This window comes from Canis lupus, chromosome 7, assembly GCF_011100685.1.
Source record: "Canis lupus familiaris isolate Mischka breed German Shepherd chromosome 7, alternate assembly UU_Cfam_GSD_1.0, whole genome shotgun sequence".
NCBI classification, from domain to species: Eukaryota; Metazoa; Chordata; class Mammalia; order Carnivora; family Canidae; genus Canis; species Canis lupus.
This window is the reverse complement of record NC_049228.1, coordinates 15,053,432-15,078,119: the sequence shown is the minus strand read 5'-3', so window position 1 is coordinate 15,078,119 and position 24,688 is coordinate 15,053,432. Positions and strand designations below refer to the sequence as shown.

The window sequence follows — 24,688 nt, the reverse complement described above, 5'->3', positions numbered from 1 at the left end:
GAAGCATCAGCATGTGGCATGGCTGGGGAGTGGGGAGTGGGGACAAGGGGCTGATCATGACGTGGTCCATACTTTGCCCCAAGGAACAGGAAGGGGCCACTTCTTAACCCTTCCTCATTTCCCCAGGAACCTTCCTTAGTTCACCTTTAATACCAGGATGGGAAGGGGCAGGGATGGGGGTGGGTACCAGGGCATTACGGAGGTTGGCAAACGGCTCCCGTGAACCCACTTTGTTGCGCTCCGAGTTGGTCAGGACGGGGTCCTCTGCTGCCAGGGCAATGCTGCTGGCGGCGATCACCAGGAGAATGCACATCTCAAAGTAGCGCAGGTTCACGATGTAGTGGCAGGCCCTGCGAATCCTGTGGGGTGCAGGAGCCAGCTGAGCTGCCTCGGCTTCCCTCCCATCCCTGTGCCTTAACTCTCCGCCCTCATGCACATCAGCCTCTTCCAGACAGCCAGGCCCTGGCCAGAGGAAGCCATGGGGAAAGCAATTTAATTTCTCAGGCACCACCCTTGATTTAAAGCTCCCGTGGGAGAAGGTAATCAGATTGGTTAGAGGCTGCACTATGCAAGCCAAGATACATTATCTGTAGGCACGTCTGAGCCATTGGAGCAGCCAGCATCAGACTGCACGCACTCGGCATAGATCCGTGGTACCCTCCACTGTATCTCAATGTCTACTCTCCCACCGTACAGAAACCGGAACATAGCAAGGAAATCAGAAGAACCCAGAAACATAAAAGTCAACCTTGATTTTAAGATTCCTAATGACAGCAGCAACATCTTTTCATGAGCCTCACATATTCTGATTAAAGTAATTATATTCTCTAGACTGTATTCTGGACTTGGGTGACCTGATATACCTTAGCCCAAATTCCTTCCTTCCCAGAGCCCTGCCTGAATACTGCCTGTGTGCTCAGTGAAAACCTTTTTGTCTTCCTAGCCTCAGAAGCCAGTCTATGTGTATATCTTGCTCATTTCCAGGGCAAAAGGAAGCTCTGTCTAACCTTCTAGAATCTTCTCTACCACCTCCTTCTTATGCCCTTACCTCTGCTTTGAAGAACATGCCTGTTTCAAAATCCACATATGCAGCAGTGGGACCAGTACTCTTAAACTCTAGTGAATGATCTATTTATTCTAGGCTCCGTATTCTCAGCTCTACCCACCACTGAAATATTTGGTGACATGTCCTGAGTAGGTTTCCTTCCTCCTACCCCGCTATCACACAACCTACTGACCAAATAAGAGGTACAAGGTCCTCTTCCAATGATATTTCTCACACTTTCCTGTCTTAAATTACTCTTCAGACTTAGTACAGAGCTCAGAGGCTGTTCAATCTCATGACCCCCCTCCACCAGTGAGCACCCTGCATGTTTCAGATGTCTGGCCACAGTCCACTAAGGAGGATCAGAAGGATGGATGGACCCTCATCTCTCCCTCTTGTCATCAACCTGCCCTGGCTCTAACCCTGGCACTGAAGGGGAAGCGATGGGAGGGTGCCTTACGGGTTGGTGGTGCTGAAGATGAACATAGAGCTGTGGGGCACCATGGCTTTGCCCGTCTCACGCTTCTCCTTCTTCTGCTGCTTCTTCTCCATTTCCTCCTCCTCCTCTTTGATCTCAGCCTCCTTCAAGGGACTGGCTTCTCCATCAGTTTTGTTGCTAACTACAAAAGGAACATGTTGAGATCATCAGAAACCTAGCCGCATGTGAGAATGGTGCCCTTTATTTTCCATGAGGATGGACAGAGAGGAGGGGAGGGGGTTGTAGGAATATGTCTAGCCGGGGACCCTGCAAACATTGGAGGTGTTGGCTATTGCACTGAGTTAAGCCCTTGCTCTCATTCTCGCCAGACCCTCACCCTCATTTTACATGGTATAACCTTTTGTGCCATATAAATAATGATCATGTTTCCCAGGGAACAGGATGATTGTTTCTGTTGTAAAGTTTGCAAAGTTTCCTTATATCTAAAATCTAGGCCCTTTGCCTATATTCACTTATTGAATGTTCACATCAATACACCCTGAGCAGCATGCATTCTGCCCATTATACAGACAGGAAAACTAAAGTTCAGGGAATTCAAGTACCTATCCTTACTTAGATCATAACAGCTAGTTCCCAAATCAAAATCCTGTATCCTTTTGGTGATATCACACTGCAATGGAAGATTTTAAGAAACCATTACTCTGTTTGCGGCTCACTTCCTGGCTGTGCTTGTTCCACTCATGATTAATGTTGAAATGGCAATGCAATATTCATGCCTATATGCGACCGTGACAGCATTCTAGGACGAGGAGGATGAAGGAACCAGGGGCTGCGTGGAGCTCTTGGGCCACCACCCTCAGTTTCCACAGGCAAGTCACAGTGTAGCATAAGTGGCAGAGAGGCAGAAAGTACCTGAGTGGGGCCAGGGATGCAGTCAACCTCTCCCACTGTTCTCTTTCAGCGAATGACTCTACCCTGGAGCCTTGCACAAGTGGCAAGCCTTTGAGGTTCCGGCCCCTTCTGGGTCCTTCCAAAAGGTAACTTCTCCAAAGCCCTCTGATCATACGCTCTTCCCTATGACCAAGGCTTTCGACCAGTCCCAGAATAGGAACAGAGGAAGGTCAAAACTTTTTAATGTTTCTCATAAGAGAGGGTCCAAAGCACTTATTAGAGCATAAAATTAAACAGACACCAAAAGAGGTTGTCTGAAATTGTGAGACATGCCCAAGTCAACCCCAGGAGCACTAGACATGGGAGATTTCACTTTCTAAAGTAGACCTGGCATTCCAAGTGTAGAGAAGGTGAAGGAATGGAGATGGAGCAGTGCAAGAAAGAAAAGCAGGAAACCACAAATGTTGGAGAGGATGTGGAGAAAGGGGAACCCTCTTGCACTGTTGGTGGGAATGTGAACTGGTGCAGCCACTCTGGAAAACTGTGTGGAGGTTCCTCAAAGAGTTAAAAATAGACCTGCCCTACGACCCAGCAATTGCACTGTTGGGGATTTACCCCAAAGAGGCAGATGCAATGAAACGCCGTGACACCTGCACCCCGATGTTTCTAGCAGCAATGGCCACAATAGCCAAACTGTGGAAGGAGCCTCGGTGTCCATCGAACGATGAATGGATAAAGAAGATGTGGTCTGTGCATACAATGGAATATTACTCAGCCATTAGAAATGACAAATACCCACCATTTTCTTCGACGTGGATGGAACTAGAGGGTATTATGCTGAGTGAAATAAGTCAATCAGAGAAGGACACACATTATATAGTCTCATTCATTTGGGGAATATAAAAAATAGTGAAAGGGAATAAAGGGGAAAGGAGAAAAAATGAGTGGGAAATATCAGAAAGGGAGACAGAACATGAGAGACTCCTAACTCTGGGAGACGAACTGGGGGTGGTGGAAGGGGAGGTGGGCAGGGGGTGGGGGTGAATGGGTGACGGGCACTGAGGGGGGTACTTGACGGGATGAGCACTGGGTGTTGTTCTATATGCTGGCAAAATGAACAATGAAAAATAAATTTATTTAAAAATAATAATAAATTAAAAAAAGAAAAAGAAAAACAGGGAGGGTGACAAAACATGAGAGACTCCTAACTCTGGGAAATGAACAAGGGATAGTGGAAGGGGAGGCGGGTGGGGGAATGAGGTGACTGGGTGACGGGCACTGAAGGGAGCACTTAATGGGATGAGCACTTGGTGTTATACTATATGTTGGCAAGTCAAACTCCAATAAAAATATACATAAAAAAGAAAGAAAAACAAGGAAAGGAGAAGACTGTTCTATGCAAACAGTAAAATAAGGAAAAATTCAGGGAAGAAAAGAAGCAAGAAGCAAGGGTTGAATCCTGTGGTAACAGTTCTGTGGCCATGAGACAGAAGATGGGATTAATGCAGCAATAGGGGTGGGGTGAGGGTTAGAGAGGGAATAAGGCTGGGGAAGAAAGGGTGGGGGTAGGCTTAGGGCAGGAATAGGGTTAGGGCAGAAACAGGGGTGGAGATTAGGGTTAGGGCTGGGATAGGGGTGAGGTTAGGGTAGGAAAAGGAATGGAGTTGAAGCCAGGATCCCTCACCCAAGAGTGAGCTTGGGGTGGGGATGGGGAGGGTAGGTCCAGTGATTTTTGTCTTTTCCTTTTGAGGTCTGGAGATTAACATCTACTGCCGGAGGGATGTGGGATAAACACTAAATGAAAGCTCCTTGGAGAAAGGAGTAGATAAGAGTAATAGCTTCATAAACTGTTAGAGCTGAGAAAGACCTCAGGGATCACCCAACTCAATGCTTTCACTCTAGGGTTGACAAACTGAAGCCTTGGGAGAAACCGAGGTTTGTGGAAGCCACACACCAAGCAGATCTGGGCCATCACCTGCTCCACCAGAGGTTCCCTAAGTTGTCCGGGCGACAGGGCATGTGGAGGTCCTGGAGACCACCACCAAATATTTACACGGTAAGTTAAGGAGCTGAATAGATATCTGGGAACAAAACCACATGTGATCCCTCTGAAGTCTCTATGGTGGTCACAGGGGCCAAGGCTGAGAGAAATTTTATGGGTAAAGCTTAAGACAGGAGAAAATTCTAACTTATATTTGCCATAAACCGAGATAAATCTACTGCTATTGTTTACTTGCTGTAGAATGATTTCATCCTGCTCGTGGTGTTTCTCACGTAGTTCCACTGGGTGACTCCAGGGCCACCACTGTCCCCAGCCCTATATGGGATGGGTGGTGAGGGGGAAGGGAGTCAGGGACTGCATTCTCACTGTGAATCACAGTTGAGTCCATCAAGGGGCCCACATCAGGGATGGCGACGGTGACGCTGGTGCTGTCGGTGGTGGCCTTGTCTGTGTTGGCTGTGACGCAGGAGAGGTCAGGCTCACTCTGGCTGATGACCCTGCCAATGTCCAACTGCACATCCCCCAGCAGGGCCTGCTCGCTGCTGCCCTCCGGCTCCTGCTCCGTCAGCACCGTGTCCTTCCCCACTTCCAGATCGTGGTGGGGCAGGACTAGGGGTGTGTTGGCCTCATCAAGGGCTCCTGCCAGCCCAGAGCCTCTGGGCACCATCAGACTGTTCGTCCTATAGGAACAGAGGAGGGGACAGCTGGGGCTTAGATCTTAAGAAGCTATTCTAAAGTGGCTGGTGAGCCAGGCAAGAGGGAAGGGTGAGGGAAGCCCAAGGATCCTTGAGGGAGAGAGCATGGCAGCTGCTGCCTCCCACCTCTACCCATCCAGGCAGGGGGAGCTGAGACCCACAGGCAGTGTCCATGCCTTATGCCTGTCCATCCGTCCATGACCTGCTCCCAACAGGAGATGTCCTAGAAGAACAGACCCTGGTGTTCAAGGGGACAGAGTCCATGACCTTTCATATATACATACCTTATAAAGGGTGTATTAGCATCTTCTCCATTTTATAAAAGGAAAGAAAACTGAGGGTCAAATGGGGTTACACCGAAGAGTCCTTAACCCCAGCAGTGCTATAGGCCTCCAGGGCACTCCTGTGACCAGCTTACCTCCTTAAGTCTTGGCCTCTGTCTTCTTCTTGGATGGTGGGTTCTTTGCCTGCATGGCCGCCCCTGGGCTCTCGCTCCTTCTCCCCGTCGGTGAGCACCCCCTCATCCAGACTCCGCTCCTGGCTGACAGACCTGCTCCGGGAGGTGGAGGAGAGCTCCTTGCCTTCCGTCCTGACACGACGGTGCCGGCTGCGCCGCTGGCTCTGCCTGTGCCTGGCCCGGTCCTCGAAGGTCACCACGGTCTCCCCTCCCCCAGCCTCCTGCTGGGTCGGATCACAGTTCCCATGACAGGGCCTGGCCAGCCATGGTGGCTCCCGTTTGCCCAGGGACAAAGGGCTCCTCTGGTTGTCCAGGGCACTCGACAGGTCCCCTCCGTCCCCCTTGAGGGACCCCCCGCGGCTGATGATGCGCTCCTCCTCACACTTCTCCAGGCCCAGGCCCAGGCCCTCAATAGGCCTAGGTCTCCGGTAGAGGCTGGGGTGGGCGTTGAGCGGGTTGAGGGGGCTCAGCGGGTTGAGGGGGTTGAGGGGGTTCATCGGTGGGGCCTCCTCTTTATTGAGGGCCTCCTGGCTGGACATCTGCATGTGCCTTCTCAGCTGGCTGGTGCGCTGCTCCCACACCGACATGTGGTGCCGGCGCCTCCGCTCCCTCCTGCCAAAGGGGAGACGGTGAGGACTAGGTCAGAACCCAACAGCTGAGGGCCAGGTAGGGAGCCACTGGGGTGTAGACCAGCCCTCAGCGGCCATGGGAAAGGGGCGGGACACATGGGGGGCAGGGCAGCAAACGGGAGAGCCCAGGACCTGCAGACAGGAAGCACAGAGAGATAGCAGAGTGGGCCACACGCAAGTAGGTGGTCGGACCAGTGCCTCCTAGCATGTGGGGCTTCCCACTCCAATCCCTGCTCTGCAGTAGTCGAGTGCTGGGGCAGGGGGTCAGCCCAGGACTCACCGGGTCTGCACACCCCTGTTCTCCTTTGTTCTGAGGGCATCCATCCACCTGCACCCACCCTGTATTCACGCTCACCACTGGCCCTTAATTCCAGGTCAGGGACCTTTCTTCCTCCTGTTCTCCCTGTCCTCTGCACCTCAGGTTACAGCTGGGGTAGCACAGGCTGGATCCTAGCAGAGGAGGGCTGGCGACAGCGACAAGCAGACCCACGTTGGCATCACCCTCAAAGAGCAAGAGCGCCATGGATCCCCAACAGCTAATAAAAACCTGAGAACTGCGTGTGCAGACACCAGCCGCTCATCCTCAAAACCACTGCTGAACATTTCAGCTCGGGGGCCTCAGTGGGCATTCACGTGGCAGCAGGCACACGCAAATGTGACACGCCCAGGAGAGCGCACGGGAGTGGGCTCACAGGGGCCGAGGGGCGGTCACCCTACACTTTCACTCACATGTGCCCACACGCATCCTCGCTGAGGCCCGTACGTGGGCCCACGTGAAAGGCACACCCACCGACACGAAGTACCCGCACCAACGCGTGCCCACTCACGGGCCGCACAGAGGAGTGAACGACACATGGGGTCACATACCTTAGACACACACATTGAAACAAGCACATGTTGAAAGGTGCAGAGTATAGCGTCCACAAACCATGTGCACGGAACACACGCACACACCGCGGCACGCGCTGACATGCACACCCGCTGCCACTTTGTCTGTGGCGAGAACAGAGACACGGTGTCCCTACACACACACACACGGAACCACTCACAAACACGCAGACCGGTACACACATACAGGTGGCTGCTGCGTGGCTCCCACATCGACATGTGGTGTCTTCTCCTTCTGTCTCTTCTGGGAAAGAAAAACGAACAGGTTCAGTTCACCCCAACCTCTAGGAACCACAAGCCCCACAGCCACCAGCCAGTGTCCAAGAAGAGGCTCGGAGTCCTCTACGTGCCCGTACGCTCTCCACATGCCTGCTGCCCTCTGTAGGCTCCCAACCTTCAACTTGCCAAGGGAGTGACCTTTCGTTCCTTATTGTGTGCAAACATATGGATCCAGGGTTTGAAGCATACATGCAGACACAAAGGATATATCATGTCATGGGAGTATACAGCTTCAGGTGCTCCATCATCATGCCCCACTGGCACTCATACTGGCCCCTAAATAGCCTTCAGAGATCTATTCTGGAAACCCTATAAACTAGGACAAGAGTTGTATTTCCCCCAATTATGTCTAGGATATTCACATGGGTGGGATTCCCTGACTCATCACTCCAATCACTGTAGAACATGCAGGAACAAATGCCCCACCATGCACATCAAAGCCACAAAGCAGCCCATGGCCAGGGGCAGGGTCACCACTCCATGGGCTGCTGTCCATGTACTTCAGGATATGTGCGTGCCCCTGCAATTCTGCAACAGCGACCCTGGCCAGAGGCCTTCTGGGTTCTGTTCAGCCACGTAAAGCAAGCACAGAGTCGATCTTCTTAGCCATGCACAGGAAGAAAAAAATAAACCTTTCTACAGACACACACATGCTGTGCCCTTTTACTGACAAGGTCAGTAGAAGGTCAGACTGGCAGGGTATGGGCATCATCCACCAAGGCAAATGGGACTCCTAAAAATGAAGCTCTCAGTGCACAGTCAATGCTCAGGTAGAGGACAACACACACGGCACACTTGTGGAGCAAGCTTGCCCCAAGTCCTGGGCTGACAGACCCAGTGTGGCCCACTGGGACCCGCCTCGACCTGGGAGGTTAGCAAATGCTGTTCCCTCCCTGACCAATGGAGAATATGCTAGGCAAAGTATCACTGCCCTACCGCCATGCCCCATAGCCGCAGTGAAGCCTGATATATGGGTGGGCTGAGGGAGTAGAGGCAGCTGGTTGGAGCCTCACTTGGCATCTGGAAGAGGCACAATGTGTACAAGCATCCATGGAGTGGGTGCAGACATCACTGTGGAGACGCCTGTGAGCTCCCCAACTGTATGCACCCTTCAGCTCAGGCAGCTGTAATGCAATGAGGCACACGCAGTGTGGTGGTGCCAAGAAGCATGGATAGCATATAGAAATAGAAAGACACACTCTAGCCAGGCAGCATGCACACCCACTAGGGAAAGCAGATTCTACCGTCTATTTGCAGATCCTCAAACACTCAAATATCAGCTCTCCAGAAGCACATGTGTAAGAGTTTAAGTACATAGAAGAATTCTTTCTCATGAATGCACACGCACGCACGCGTGCGCGGACACACACACACACACACACACACACACACACACAGGCCAAGCAAAGAGAGACACAACTTTTAGCTCCCATACAAATCAGATACACACTTCAAACAGCACTTCTCCACTCACACATACAAATATCCAAAGTCAGACTGCATCATTAATATACCTTCATTCCCAAAATCACACAGAGAAGCATCAACATATCTCCAACTCATACGTATGTGACCTCACATACACCTTAGGTTAACCTTGTGGATCAGGAGTGGGCAGCTGGCATTCTTCCCATTTCAAAGATGGGGAAACAGAGATACTAGGATCCTAAGTGGTTCTCTCTCCAAGGACACGGAGCACAGGAGTGACAGAACCAGCCCTCAGACCTTCTGATTTGTAACAATGCTCTTTTCACACTTCTCTACGGAGTCCACATCCTTGGTTGTACCATAGTCTAGAAAGCAGCAGTCTTGCCCGCGCTCCTGAGCAACACACACCCACCCTGACATAGTTTCCACCAGCAGTACCCACCCTGCAGCACATGTACTATGACCAAAGCTGGATCCCTGCTCATCTTGGATGGTTACAGCACCTTCTTCCATCTCACTGGGCCCAGATACACACACAGCTCACTGCCTACAGACCTATGCCTACCAGCATTTCATTCATTCTTTCATTCCACAAATAGTGAGTTTCTACTCTGGGCCAAGCATCTTCCCAACTCACGTCTCCAAACCCACTCTTCCCCAGGCTTCCTCAACTCAGTAAATAGAACCACCCACTCCTAAGTGACAGCCAGCCCTACCCATCAGCATGTTTGCATACCTGTGTGTGTTTATTTTTAACCCAAACTCATGAGTGCAGGGAAGGTGGGATAGGAACTACTCAAGGCCCAGCGATTATTCCAGAGAGGAAAGAGTTCCTCTGCCTTTCTCCATCAATCTTTAACAAATTTTGAGGACAGTCTATTCTCACTTCCAGAGAAGGCGCTCAGGGCCAGCCTTTCAGTTTTGAAAGGTGAGGGCAGGATGATGACTGTTCCGGGGAGGCAGACCCCCACATAGAACTCTGGAATGCCTCTATAGGGGGTACTGATGACATTCAGAGCCCTTCCCATGACCACTTGGCAAAGGCGGCTCCTCCTTTTCCAGCTTCAAGTAATGGATTACAGGGTCTGGTTGTTAGGATAGAGGCGCACAGCCCAGGGGTCTCAAAACCTTCCCATTGAGCCACCCATACAGATCTCACAGAGGTTCAGAAACCATAGGGATTCTCAGCTCAATACCTTCGTCCAGCTCCACATAGCGCTCACACTTTGCTAGTCTAACCAGCAACCACAGGTCCAGGCTGGATCCTTCAAGTCTATACTCAACTGCTCCACTCTCTCACCTGCCATTCTCTCTCTAATCCACTCCAACTGGATTCTGTTCCCACCAAGCCACAGAAACTGAAGGTTGTAAACAACTTTCATTTTGCCAAACCCAATGGTCCCTGCTGTCTTCATTTTACGTGATATTTCAGTAGCATTTAGCTGCACTCCTTCCTTTTCTTTAGGCCTCCAGGTCATGACACTTCCCTGTTCTTTCTTCCTACTCCTAATCACTCCCCATCTCCTTGGTGGGTTTCTCCCCCTGCCAAATCTGGAGGCACAGGAGTGCCTTGGGCTTCTGTCCTGAGCAACTCTGTCTTCATTACAACTCCATATGAGCTCATCCGCAATGATAGCTTAAATCTGTCCAAACACAAATGGCTCCCCACAAATCTTTATTTCTAACCCTTACTTCTTCTAAGCTTCAGACTCATGTAATCAATGGCCTCTTGGGCATCTTTACTTGGATGTCCTCTAAGTATCTCAAATGTAACGTGGGAAAATGAACCTTGGATTTCTACTGTTCTCCAGACTATCAGAAAGTACCACCATCCTCTACCTAGTTGCTTAGGCATGAAGCCTTAAAGCATGCGGGAAATACTCTTTTATCTCTACCCCCTATATCATGTTTAATTCATCACCTTTTCCTTTGGTTCTGTCTACAAAGCACAGACTGAGTAGGATTATTTCTCACCTCCTTCCCTGCTACCACGGCCTCAACTACTACTACCTGTCACCTACTTTACTCTTAGTTAACACTATTTCTCTGCCTTTACCCTTGGCCCTTACAATCCATTCTTCATAGAGCAGAGTGACTTTTTAAAAGTATAAATCATATGGGGTTCCTGGGTGGCTCAGGTCATGATCCCAGGGTCCTGGGATGGAACCCTGTGTAGGGCTCCCTGCTCAGTGGGGAGTTTGCTTCTCTGTCTGCCTTTGCTCTGCCTCTGCCCCTTACCCTGCTCACACTCTCTTTCTCTCAAATAAATAAATAAAATCATTTTTTAAAGTATACAGCAAGTAGTATCTATCCTCCTGCCTTAGACCCTCTAAGGTTGCAATTAGAATAAAAGCTAAAATCCTGGGCCTTCAGGATTCCCCTGACCTTATCTCCTTCTATTCCTCCTTGTTCGCTGCACACCAGCCACCCTGCACCTTGCTGGAGAATGATCCTCCTCTGTAATTTCATGTGACTGCCTTCTCTACATATAGATCTCTATTTGAATATCACCTCTTCAAAGAATCCCTCCCAGACTGCCTGTAAGTGCTCCGCCCAATTCACATTCCTCTGCATTTCTACCCTGTTTTATTTATCTTATAGCAATGATCTCCACCTAAAATTATTTATGTGTGTTTATTATCTATCTCTCTCACTGAAATAAAAACTCCATGAGAATAGAGACTCTGTCTTGCTCATTGCTGTATTCACAGGACATTTCCCAGCATGGAGTAGTCATCCTCCAATAATATACCATTTTGAGTTGATGAATAGGACATTTCCCAGCATGGAGTAGGCATCCTCCAATAATACACCATTTTGAGTTGATGAATTGGCTGTTAGCACAGGAGCCCAGGGGTCAGTGAAGTGGGGACAGCCAACTCACTCGATAGAAGGCATGTTGGGTGCAGACATCGGGCTGACCTCCTTGGCCTTCTGCAATGCATGTTTCTGGTTAAAAGCCTCCTCTTCTTCTTGTTCATCCTAGATACAAAGCAGAAATGGCTTTTCCTGGGATCCTCATGAAGGAGAATAGTGCCCTTGGCTCTCCCCACAAGTTCTAGAGACCAGGTGAAATGAGGAAGGCAGGTAAAGGTGTTAAACAAGGTAGTAGGATGGTGCGTTGGCTCACAGACCTCAAGTGGCCAGGCACCTTGGGAGACAGAAGCCTCATCAGCCCTGGAATGATCAGTAATTCTGGTCTCCACTCAGCCCCACGAGCTTCCCCACAATTTCTCAGGAAAGCCATCAGTTCTACCCCAAGCTCTAGCCCCTCAGTGGAGCCCATGGCTATGGAAGTCAGAAACTGAAGCTGACATCTCTCAGATATTCTGCAGTATCTGCAAGTTATAGAGCCAGGGCCCTTCCAGGTAGACCTACCCTAAAGGAAAACACTAGGACTGTGCCTTTACTCATACCCTCTCCCCTGCCCAGCTAAGTGGCCTCACCCCAAGGTGATCAGGCAGGGACATCATCCCTTCTTTTTGATGACACTGGAAAAGCCAGTTCAGGTGAAATGACTACAGCTACTAAGAACATACATCTTAGCCTGCTCTGGTTTTCACATACATTATTTTACTTGACCTCAACAATAATCCTGTGAAGTATGCAAAGCAGATATATTATTCCCATGTTATAGAGGAAGTGCCTAATGGCACTACAGAATCATCAGAAATGCAGAAAATGCTTACCTTGGTCAGCTCTTGGGCATTGGCCAGATTGTCCACAGCAATGGCCAAGAACACATTCAGCAGTGTGTCTGGGGTGATGAGTTAAGGATGGGGAACTAAGAAAACCAAAAGGCTTTAGCAAGACTGAAGACGTCTCTAGGTCTTTGCTGCCTCGGATACCAGCAGGAGCAGAAGCTGCTCCATAGCAACAATTAAGCAGAGGTTATGCAGCCTTCCTTCCTTCCACATAGCTTCTCTTTGCACAAGACATAGAAATAGCTGAATCCAACCACTCAGGGGTCAAGTTGGAATAAGGAGGCCTTTAGACATGTGTGGCCTCCATTTATAGTGATACTGAATAGAGAATCACTGAACAACATGACAGTAAGGAGCTCAATGCAGGAGCTTGCCTCTCCTTTCTGGGAGGCTGGCATCGAAACCCACCTAGACCAAACATCCCACCTTGTTCTTAAAGATGAAAAGAAATGAGATTCCACAGACCCATCACTGACTGGTTCCCAATAATGAAACACTAGTTTTTATCCTTCTTATCCTTGGAGGCTTCCATATTTCATTTAGCAAAAATGTCACAGAGCACACAAGATCATTATGGAACCCACTTCTATTCCAAGCTCTAACCTCTGAGGTCCTAGTTTTCCAACTTCCTTTGAGGTCCATGTGTTGTGGAACATAGAACTGATTCCAGCATAGAAGTCCAGTCTGACTACCCTTAGAGAAACAGCATGCCACTGTGACAAACTGGCCTTCCAATTCTGTGATGTGCTGCATAGCTTTCTTTATGGGTTTCTCATGTTTGGTTCATAGTCTGCTCTGGCCTCTAGAAATTTTCAGAGCAAAAAAGCTAAAGGGGTATCTCTTCTATGTGAGACTGAGGAAAAAAAAAAAGTATAGCTGTATCACCTGGCTCTCCCTTCTTTGCTCCACCACGGCCATTTCAAGGCAAGTCCCATTTCCCCAAAACATCTAGTGATTGTGTACAAGTGTGCAGTTTGTAAGGTGCATCCAGATAAATTATCTCATTTACTATTCACAACTAGCAAAAGGTTGGATGCTGTTATTCTCCTTACAGATGTGAAAACTAGAAGCACAGAGAGATTAAGGGACTTTCCCAAGGCCACACAGCTGGTAAGCAGAATTGCCAGGATTAAAACCTAAATCTTCCTAGACTAGATCCTGTGACCAGGTATGGGTTTAGGAATTGAAGGGACTTGATTTCCAGTCTCCATTTGACTTCGGCTATTTCTTCTAAGTCTTAGAAGGTAAGGATTAGATCAAAGAGCGCCTGTAAAACACTTAGTGCAGGGTCTCATGTATAGCACAAATATAATAAATGTTGCCTATGCTTAATAGTATTAGCATTAATCATAATGCTGATATTTTTGAGATCTTAACTATGTAGCAGGTCCTGCTCTATATTAACATGTAATTAATTAGTAATGCAATGTGGCCACTATTTCAGCCTACAATGATCTTTGTCATCCATTTTCCCCAGATGACAGTATCTCCAACTATTCAGTATAAGAGCCTCATATGTTATTATTTGCGTATGCTGAAGATTTGGATAATACTTTATCTTCTTGTTTATATTTGTCTTCTTTACCCAACTAGAATACAATTTCCTTAAGATCAGAATCCTTGTTTCTCTTAGTACATCAAGCAATATCTACCCCAGAACTACCCTGACCCACCCTCCCCAACAAAAATAACCCCACCCACCTCTCTACCACCACCCTCCTCAAATGCTGGTTCAAGCAGGCAGGCAGGCAGCATGAAGAGGAGTATCTTAAAAAGGATACAGTTTCCAAACAAGGTGAGCACAATGAAATAGATAGCTGACCACATGCCTGAGCTAACTCCACCCTGGGAACGGATCCCATTGTACATCACCTCATTCCAGTCCTCACCTGTTAGGATCTATGCAAAGCAAATAATAAGCAAGTCAGAGACTTGGGTTGGTTGAGAAAATGGGGCCAATGAAAAAAGGAAAATTCTGGCCTGGGTCTTTCCATCTACCCCTTGCTTGGCCATTCTGCCAGGGAGAAAAATAAAGTCATTTTCATGAATAATTCTAAACTTTCTTCTGATAAGGACGATAATTTTAGGCACTGAAAATGGAAGGAGAGCATCAAAAGAAAGAGTCTATTCTGAGTTTGAATACAGACTCCCTCCACTTCCAGCTTTGTCAGGCCTAGGGGAATCAGAGAGACCAGATGGTCTGGTCACTACCAGTCTATCCCAAGGGAGCTAAGATACAGTACTTAGGATAGCAGCATTATTACAAATAGCCTCATAGGCTCCAGTTCCAGAGACCTGATTCTGGTTTAACCTAAGATTTTAGCTAAATAGTGTTTTCTTTAGCTCTCAGCATTATAGATTTTTGAGTTTCCCTCCATGATTTAAAAATATATTTTTTTTGTGGGACAGGGGGAGGTGGGGTGGGTGGAAAAATTAATTCATTAAATGGAATATGGGTCAGAAGATGTGTCCAATTTCAGAGAACCATAAATGTGATATGACAGTTTTACTTCTTCCTTACCAACTTGGATGACTTTTATTTCTTTTTCTTGTCTGATTGCTGTGGCTAGGACTTCCAGTACTATGTAGAATAAAAGTGGTGCAAGTAGACATCCTTGTCTTGTTCCTAGTCTTAGAGAAAAAGCTTTCAGCTTTTCACCATTGAGTATGATTTGGCTGTGGGTTTGTCATATATGGCTTTATTATGTCAAAGTAGGTTCCTTACATACTCATTTTGTTCAGAGTTTTATCATGAATTAATGTTAAATTTTGTTAAATTTTTTTTCTGCATCTATTAAAATAATATGATTTTTATCCTTTATTTTGTTAATGTGGTAGATCACATTGATTGATTTCTGGATACTGAACCATCCTTGCATTCCTGGAATAAAGCCCACTTGATGGTGGTCATAAATATCGTAAGTTACTAAGTGTCCCTACCTTAATATCTCTTGCAAACTCACAAGTATAGGGAAAAGGCCAATATGTAATCATAATAGAGCTCTTCCATACTGGTAAAAACATAGCTACAGAAATTCTAAGAATTATTGTGATGATAATTACTCAACAAGAGTCCCAGTTGCCTGGGATGAGCCTGGGAAGGAAAAATAGGATTCACCTAACATATCATTTTGCTGCATGAGCTCCAAAAGATCCTACATAACATTTTTAACTGCTACTTGGCCTCATACCTGGAATACAGTCATGATGGCTGCAGGGAAGGTATCAAAGTTTGCTGAAGGAGTCCCATCATTAAAGTTAAACCTGAAAAATGAAGTTCAGAGAGAAGGATGAAATGAAAATCTCACATACCAAGTTTTCCCTTCCTTCTCCATTACTTCTTTTACCCTTTCTCTATATACTCCTCTTCCCTAATTTCTCCCCATTCCATGTAATTACGAAGATGGTATTATGAATAACTACTACTGATGGACGGTGCACTTTGAAGGGTGTGGATAACAAGATAGAGTTTGGGATGATCTTGAATTTTAAGGCTCCATGCCATACATTTTAGGGACAGCTCCAAAGAGAGGGGTCTCCAAACCCAGAATCCTGTATGGTTTGAAAAGATTAAAAGCAGAGATATGTGTTTTATAGACACACACACACACACACACACACACACATACACACACACTTAGTGGTTGATGTGGACCAAAGCAAAAAGGATGGTAGCACAGTGATCAGATTAGAAACCCTGGTGCTTACAGGCTGAAGACTGAGTTTTGAGGCTCCTTTGAATGGGAAGTTCACTGATGCTTACCTGCCTCCAAACAGCTGCATTCCTAGGAGAGCAAAGACAACGATGAAGAGGAAGAGGAGGAAGAGCAAACTGATGATAGACTTCATAGAGCTCATCAAGGAGACCACCAAATTTCGCAGAGATGCCCAATACCTATAAAACCCAAACATTATAGCAGTGAACACTGAGTATAAAATTATCCCCAAATGCAGCAGGGCATCTGCCTGGTAGTCTATGAAATATGCTGTATTTGTATACTTGGGTGAAAGAGAGATGTCAGCAACAATGAGGTACCCCCTTGGGAATGTGGCATGGGATCTGGCATCCTAGATATTTTTCTGGTTTGATTTTTGGAGAAGGAGGAGCTGAAGAATGGAGTAGGGGATGTGGTAGGGAAGGGGAACATGTGGCCAAGGGGAATAGGGTACAGAAGGAAATACAATAAGTCAAAGAGAAGCTTCCACTCTCACAGGTGGCTAGGAAGAGTCTAGATTCTGATCACTTACTTGGTTATTTTAAATATTCTTAGAAGCCGGAGAGCCCGTAAGACACTGATTCCAAAAGATGTGCCAGGTCTGAAGATTGCCCAGACCACTTCAAAGATGCTGCCCACTGTGACCTAAAGAGCCAAACCCAGCCACAGTGAGGAGGAGGAGCAGGAGAGAAGAGCCTTCTAGCACTCAGCAGTCAATGCTTCTTACTGGGCTGTGGTGAAATTAAAACTCTACCCTCCCCACCCAGCACAGCTCCTACAGGATAACCCATCTGTGAAGGCTGCTGAAGGAAACAGAGGCTCTACTGCCTCCCTCCCCACTGCCCCCCATTCTCCCACCCTGACTTCACTCCTTCATACTGGAGACGAGTTCCCTGACTGCCGTTCTGTCCTCGGTGCAAACTACCAGAACCAGGCACTACTTCTCCACAGATCTGATAGCCACAACTGTCCTTACAGAATAACACCTTGAACAAACAGACGAAAGAGGGGTACTTGAGGCAAGGAAACAAGTTTGAGTTAATACAGGTTGCATTCCGATGTAAAAGCCTGGATGTGAGGGCGATCTGGCTGCGACATCTGTCACCCCATTGATCGCCAGGGTTGATTCGGCTGATCTGGCTGGCTAGGCGGGTGTCCCCTTCCTCCCTCACCGCTCCATGTGCGTCCCTCCCGAAGCTGCGCGCTCGGTCGAAGAGGACGACCATCCCCGATAGAGGAGGACCGTTCTTCGGTCAAGGGTATACGAGTAGCTGCGCTCCCCTGCTAGAACCTCCAAACAAGCTCTCAAGGTCCGATGTAAAAGCCTCAGAGGAGGTCCACATTCTCTCCCTGTCCTAGAATTTAGTGCTACCCAGAATGGTTCTGGTGCCTATATGTGAAATAGCTGTCACTCAGGTCCCATACACCTGTGTGACAGTACCACTTGGTGGCATAGAATTGACTGCTGTAGGAAGTAGCAATGTCAAATTAACACTCTGGTTTTCATTTCAATTCTATGTTCACTGGACATCTACTATATTCTACATGGTGCCCAAGGAGAGGTAACAAAAATGAATCCTCACTGCAAGGCTGCAAAGTATGTATATAGGGAATGGTCCTTCACTAGCTGCTGTGCCTGAAAATTGTCCATACCCAGAAGCATATGTTCCAAGTTAAAATGCAGACTGGCAAGGGCTCAAAATCGTTAGCACCTAACTGAAGATTTGGCAGGAACAGAAGTGGGTTTGGCAGAGAGAGAAGTGGTTCAGGAACCCAAAGGTTTGCACCCTAGTTCTGCTGCACTGGCCCTGTGAACTTGCACACGATGTTCTCTATTTCCTCATTGGCGAATGGGAAAGGTAACTCCTGATACATAATAGAGTGGTTAGGAGTCCGGAAAGCAGTGCAGGACAAAAATGTCTGTCAAAGCACCTTGAAGACGGTTAGATAAGTACACATTTATATATCAACATTATTTAGGAAGTGAACACTGGATGAAACAGTCTATGTGGGAACTTGCTAATACAAGAGTGTGTGTCTGTGTGCATGTTTGCAGGAAGTTCTATCTCAGTAATTTTCCCAATTTTAAGCTAAACTAAAAAACAAATATAAGCTTCTCTTTTTTTACTGAACCACCTTCTGGAATCAGTTCCTTTGTTCTCTCTCAGGCTTCCCCTAAGACAATAAGTGGTTAAAAACTTGCTATGGGTAGCTCCATCAAATTCACTCAGCTATACACGGAAGTGTACACCACAATATCCATGTTATACTTCAAAAAAAAAAACATTAAAAATAAAAGAGCTTTAAACAAACCAACCAACCCTAATATGGGAAGGACTCACTAATTCCTGACCTCCCTTTAGCTAACTTACTTATTCTCCTTTTATAAATTCTGATTTTAGTTCTTCATGCTGAGCAATAAAGCAAGCTGCTTATCTCACACGGTGGTATATCAACATGAAGCAGGAGGACAGGTAGGCTCCAAAGCACTTACCCCAAAATCAAAACAGTTGAATGAAGAGTGAAAATAAAGTCGAGGTCCCATGCCATACATCTTCAGGGACATCTCCAAGAGGAACAGTCCCAGAAACAAAAATTCTGCATAGTCTGAAAGCATCAAAAGCACATGTGTTTGTTGTGTAGACAGTATGGGCTCCGCACTCCTCAGCCCAACCCCTCACCTACAGAGGAGTCCCTCAATGCCAACAGGCAAAACCTAATGATATCTGAATATACTCTCTGACCTGGGAGTCCCAGGCACACTCCATGTATCAGCTTTGCCATTTTTCAATGGATGTTAAATGATAAATGGCTCTTAGGAAAGAAAGAAAGGGCTTTGCCATGGCGCTGATGAAGGAGCCAGATTCATTCTACACACACACTCAGCTGTGACAGCATCCTAGATCCTCATTTTCACCCAGTGGCAGCCTTACCCAGAGGTGACCTATAAATTCCCACCTTGGTCTACTGGAGGTAACCACTACCTAAGAACTTTCTCCCCAGGACTTAGGTGACCAAAATCCTCTATGCCATTGAGCCTCCTTAAGATACTAAATGAAGCCCTTAAAGTACCCAAGGCTAATGCCATTTCATTGACTTATCAGCAAAGATTTATCTGATTCAACAATCAATGCCTAGGGGAATGGTGGTGTGATATCCCAACGCCTTGAGGACAACTCTGGCCTCCCCCACACTACCCTGCCAGGACCAGCAGGACATATGCTCTCTTACTTTCACACCCAAATCTAGCTACACTGTTCACTTACAGAGGAGATGGGTGAGCCACTGGGGCTGGTTATGATGGACGATGGCCACACAGGCAGTGTTGAGAGCCACAAGGCTCAACACAATCCAGTAAAACACCTGGGATTTCACCATGTGGCGGATAGAGATGCGCAGAAGCCTTTCTTTGTGCCGGAAATAGGAGGCCCCATCCACCTTTGCACTTTTGATGCTGGCTCGGGCGAGAGGTGTGCCTAAGGGGAAAGAAGTAAGGAAGAAGAATGAGGCTGCACAACAGATCACCCTCCATGGGAAGGGCACAGTCAAAGGGGGAGGCAGACAGCTTTAATGCTGGGGCTAGGTGACCCCCACATTGTGGGCCCAGGGAATCCCAATGGTATGAGCTAGGTAGTTTCCATACCAGACATCCCTGCTTTTCCTCACCAGACATTCTCAGTTCTAGGAAATGGAAAGATTCCCTGGGCACAACACCAGACATATACCCAGCTTCCTGAATCTTAATAGTGTAGCGTTAATGTTTTTAACAGATTGGGCTTCTCTCTGGCCTTTCCTTTTAAATATGCTTCAGGCACTGAAATTGTTTTGCTGCATTTGTCATTATTTCTACCATGGGCAGGCTAAAGCAGCAATGAGTTCTGTATACCTCTTCTGCTTTTTAGGATGACGTGAAGGAGGAAGTAAAAATCTGCCATCAGCCAGCATGTCTAAGAGAATCTGGGATTGAAGAGTAATCATTTAAGAGTTGTCAGCAGGATTTGTTTAAATACCATGTGGAAGTAGGTGAATGCCACTGTGGTTAAGCAAATGATTGCAGGTCCTCAAATGGTGGTCACTAGAAGCCAAAGGTCCTCAGGATCCTCTGAACAATATCCCAAAGTGGGTTCTCATGATCACATCCAGGACAGAGAGAGAGAACATGTGTGTGTGTGTGTGTGTGTGTGTGTGTGTGTATGTGTATGCAAATGGCATACATTTGCCACACTTGAAGAGTATGGGTTTGATTCGATTCTTAGCCCTAAACCCTATGGTCCATTTTTCCCTGCAACTTACTGTCATCTAGATTAGATTTCCAAGTCCTTCCCTTAATTACATCCCTAAATTCTGGATTCTTTTGATTCTACTCCTCTTTGTGGCACTTCTCAAGAGACAGGATCTTTCTTTTTATGGGAGATCAGACTAGCAAAAGAAGATCTGACTGGTTCCACTCACCCACAGAGGAGATATCGACACAGTGTTCATCACTGGAGTCTCGAGTCATGGCCTCTGTCCGGCTCCTTTTGATGGTTGCCCTTCGAAGCACTATACCAGGGAAGGGGGAGGTCAGTGACGGAACACAAGAACAATCAGATCACTCTGGCCAAAGTTGAGAACTGTGTGCCAGGCTCCTGTGACCCAGGCAGCTGCCTTAAAGCACCTGAGCCATGGTTCTAGAAGCCACCAAAGGTCTATAGAAGCATGACTCCTGTGCTCAGCAACACCTCAGAAACACACAGGCTGCAGAATCCTCCTAGACCTTATCTACATGCAGTAGGTAAGCAGGCACTCCATATCTATTTGTTCTGGCTCTTCCTAAACAATGCCACTTCCTGCTAATGCAAATGGTCCTAAGATGAACCCTACAAATTTTCAAAGAAGATCCCTATACATGCCACTGGTGTGTGATGGTCTTTTCTTTGTACAGTATCAATCCCACGCCTTAGAACAAAGCAGCTCTTGGATTTCATTCCCATCACTTTAAAAAGCATTTAAATCCATGACTCAATTCCCTTCATTTTAAAGCATGAGAGATTTTATGACAGAGAGGCTTTCCTTTCAAATCCCAAAGCACTCCTCTTTTAGTTCTTTCTCCTTTTTTGATCAAGAGATTGCCAACAGCATAAGAAGGTGCAAAGGCAGTAAAGCACTGGAGCACTTTCTTACCTTCTAAGGCTGACGTCCCAGCATTTTTATTTTCTTCAGCAAGCATGACTTCCTCTATATGGAAATAAATGGTTTAGTAAATTATCTGTAAATGTCAAATTATTTTGCAAAATGAAAAATCCCCCAGGGATGGCTGTGGCTCTAGGGCGAGAAAGAAAGAGAGAAAGAGAGAGAGAAAGAGCAGAGTTCATAGCTCCACACAGGCACAAGCATCAGAAAGACATCAAGAGTCACAGAGGTAGCATCTGAGTGCAAATCAGAACAGAAAGGAAGTTCTGTAGGGAGGGGGCTCTTGGTGGTTGATTGGTAAAATTCAGCTCTGTGTCTAATAACACTTGTTGAGAGGAAGAACTGATCTTTTTAAACTAAAATCTCCTAAATTGATAGGAATGAAAGATTTCCATTTCTGTTTTTTTTTCCACCCAGGTTCTGTAAACTTTTTCTAGCAATAGGAGCTTCTCTGTTTTTCTTGTTTGCGGCACATACAAGGCATATCACGGCACAACACCTACCACCTCGTTCAGGAGATAAGATCACATTTTTGGGCTCCAGCCTGTCTACTTCTTGGAGGGGAGCAGAGGAAGATGCTAGTGGCCCAGAGGGGCAGGACCTGTGGGCTTGCCTCCTATCCCCATACCACAATCTGCCTTGCTTGAGTGAAAGAGGCAGAGTGAATTTGTCCCTTGATAGAACAAAACATAAATATTTGTTTTTTGTCTACCTTCTGGCACAGAGCTCTAAAACCCTTGGAATTTACTGTCCTCTGTGTGCTAACAAGATGACTCATTGTGGGGGAGGCCTGGAGGATCTGGACTGGTCACCAGAAAAACCAACCACAGGATTAGGCCGCATTCCTCCTCCTAACTCCCAGAATGGGAGAGGGGCTTGAGAATGTTCAATCGCCAATAGCCAGTGATTTAATCAAGCAGGTCTACGTAATGGAAACTTCAAAAGCAAAAACAAAAACCCGAGGTGATGGGGATCAGAAAGTTTCAGATTAGTGAACACATCAAGGGAGCATGGAGGCTCTGTGCCCCTCCTCCACTCCTCCACCCCTAGGTATCTCTTCTATTTGTCTGTTCCTGAGTTGAGTCCTTTTTAATAAACTGGCGACAATAAGTATAGTTTTCCTGAGTTCTGGAAGTCATTAGAAGAATTATCAAACCTGGAAGCCTCTAAATTTGCAGCCCAGCAGGCCAAAATGCAGGTCACCTGGGGACTCCACTCATGGATGCTGTGTGAAGTGAGGGCAGGCTCGTGGGGTTGAGTGCCTAACCTGTGGGATCTGCACTAACTTCCAGTGGTGTTTAGTGTCAGAACTGAACTGAATTGTTGGACACTCAGTGGAGAATTGAAGGACCAGCCAGTGTTTGGACAATGATGTGTCTGGTTCTTGGTATTTGGAAAAGAACAAATAGTTCCTTGGATTCTCCTCTTGACCTCCCCAGGAACAGTCCTGCATTCTGGGGAGGCGCCATCACCAGCGGGGTACTAGTTTCTAGTAAGACTTGTTTCAAATTAACCTCACTAGCCTCCCTCCAAACTTACAGACTAGCCCTTCTGTCCCATGTCTGGCAGGATTCTGAGTCCCCTTTGGGAGTCATGTGGATGAGTTTGGATCCCTGCCCCCACCTCAGCTGCAGGCGAGGACTCCAGAGGCCTTGAGCAATCATTCCCTAAGATCCCAGCTGCCGGAGAAAAGCCTGCAGCGGGCCCTATTTATTAAACGATGGTTTAATTTAAGCAATTGTAACAAGTAAAAGGACAAGCAGAAGAGGGTAGAGTCATTACCATAATTCCACCTGCATATAAAACTGAGAGTATGTAATGTATTTCCCAGGGAGGGGAACATTTTGCGGCTCCGAGGGTACCATGCCGGATGGCCATTATACCAACTCATAAATGTTTAGCTTTCTTTTTTTTAAGTACAGCCTCTGGCAAAACTCTAAGTTAACAGGTTAAGTGTTATTGGTGGGATGCTCCTTTATGCAGACATAGAGGGTTTTAAAGTCACTTACAGCCCATGTTGTTTGGAGGGCACCACCTAAAAATTAGGTACTCATTAAAATATGTCACAGTAACATGAAAGACCTCAGCCATGGAGTCACATCTGCTGTGTACAGTGCCTGGATGCCTGAGGTGGGCAGATCTGAGGACCCTCAAGGCAGATGGAGGGTGTGTGATGCTGCTGAGCATCTCTGAGAAGTGCTTGAGGGCTCTGGATATGCCGAGGCTGCCCCCTCCCCCGCCCCCACTGCCTTTTGCCAAGTTCTCTTTCGAACTTGAGAGTGTCTTTCCAGGGAAATGTAACCCATATGTCTCTGATTCACTCACACCCCATTTGCAAAGGGAAGGGCCAGGAAGCACAATTTGACGTTGCAGTGCGTCTTTTTTCTTAGAAGGAGAGAGCTGGCTTTGCCAACTGGAAGAAAGCGGAGCCTTGGAATTCTGCGTGTATCTGAAAAGCAGAGCCACAAAGAACAGCATCCTGTGCTGCCTGACCATGAGCGGGGTCACGGACAGGGCGGGGAAGGTTCTTTCCCAGTTCTGCTGCCAGCCTGCTCACTGGGGTGGTCTGTCAGATGGCTCCTCCACCCAGGGAGCCAAGGACAGTGGGGAACTTCAAGCTGCCTGCCAGACCTGGAGGCAAATCTGCTCAGTAAAGCTGAGTTACCATTCTGGAAAGGAGGAGGAGAGGTTCACATTCACCCCCACACGAGAGCCTCGGAGAAGAAAGGGCAAATTGGAAGTACAGTCAGTGGGCACGGTGCATGCCTCCAGAGGCAGCAAAGAAATGCAGATAGTCCTAAATGGGAGGTGGTTTTTAGCTGGCTTTGAAATGGCACTTTTCATCACACATATACTCTCACCCCTGACAGATGATCACAAGTTGACTCCAGAGCTGAGAGAGAGCTTTTGTGTGTCGGTGGTTAGAACCAGAGTGCCATGGTGTCATTCCAAAGCTGCTAGAAAAGAATAAGGCTCAGGCAGCTAAGCATCAAATCATATTCCAAATTTTTCCTGAGAGACCTCACATTTGTGCTACGCTTTCTACCAGGAATAGAGGGGAAAAATGCTGTCATGTGTATTTTTTTTATTAAAATAAATTACTCTTTGCTCAGGATGAAAATACAGATATATAACAGCAATGCAATGCAATCTTTAAAATAATAAGGAAGGCAAATGCATCCATTTTACTGACAGATACGGAGTGATCGATACCCCTCATAAGCAGCTGAGCCACAGTCAAATTTGAATCTGGTGGCTCTGTGGATTAATAAAGTTGTGATAGGTTTGGACCTATCTTCAAGGTGGGGCAAGCACTGTTCTGATGCTGAGCCTCAGCAAGGGA

The 24,688-nt window shown here is 47.1% G+C and overlaps 1 protein-coding gene across 13 annotated transcripts in view; it reads right to left on the bottom strand.

Annotated features, from left to right (window-relative positions):
• CACNA1E (calcium voltage-gated channel subunit alpha1 E) overlaps window positions 1-24,688 on the bottom strand; it is a 382,029-nt gene that overhangs the window by 66,425 nt on the left and 290,916 nt on the right. For 6 of the 13 annotated variants that reach the window (XR_005361978.1, XM_038542200.1, XM_038542199.1 and 3 more), the window contains exons 10-24: window positions 21,337-21,390; window positions 20,626-20,715; window positions 19,440-19,649; window positions 18,668-18,780; window positions 16,706-16,818; window positions 16,221-16,352; window positions 15,649-15,721; window positions 14,239-14,356; window positions 12,443-12,510; window positions 11,638-11,735; window positions 7,234-7,290; window positions 5,491-6,141; window positions 4,744-5,057; window positions 1,506-1,665; window positions 188-359 (exon numbers count right to left, since the gene is read on the bottom strand). Coding sequence is in view for 12 of the 13 variants with exons in the window: in XM_038542200.1 (XP_038398128.1) it covers window positions 188-359; window positions 1,506-1,665; window positions 4,744-5,057; window positions 5,491-6,141; window positions 7,234-7,290; window positions 11,638-11,735; window positions 12,443-12,510; window positions 14,239-14,356; window positions 15,649-15,721; window positions 16,221-16,352; window positions 16,706-16,818; window positions 18,668-18,780; window positions 19,440-19,649; window positions 20,626-20,715; window positions 21,337-21,390 (2,423 nt within the window). In the remaining variant the exon portion in view is untranslated. The remainder of the gene's footprint in view (window positions 1-187; window positions 360-1,505; window positions 1,666-4,743; window positions 5,058-5,490; window positions 6,142-7,233; window positions 7,291-11,637; window positions 11,736-12,442; window positions 12,511-14,238; window positions 14,357-15,648; window positions 15,722-16,220; window positions 16,353-16,705; window positions 16,819-18,667; window positions 18,781-19,439; window positions 19,650-20,625; window positions 20,716-21,336; window positions 21,391-24,688) is intronic. The other 7 variants (XM_038542210.1, XM_038542203.1, XM_038542202.1 and 4 more) reach the window with 3 other exon arrangements.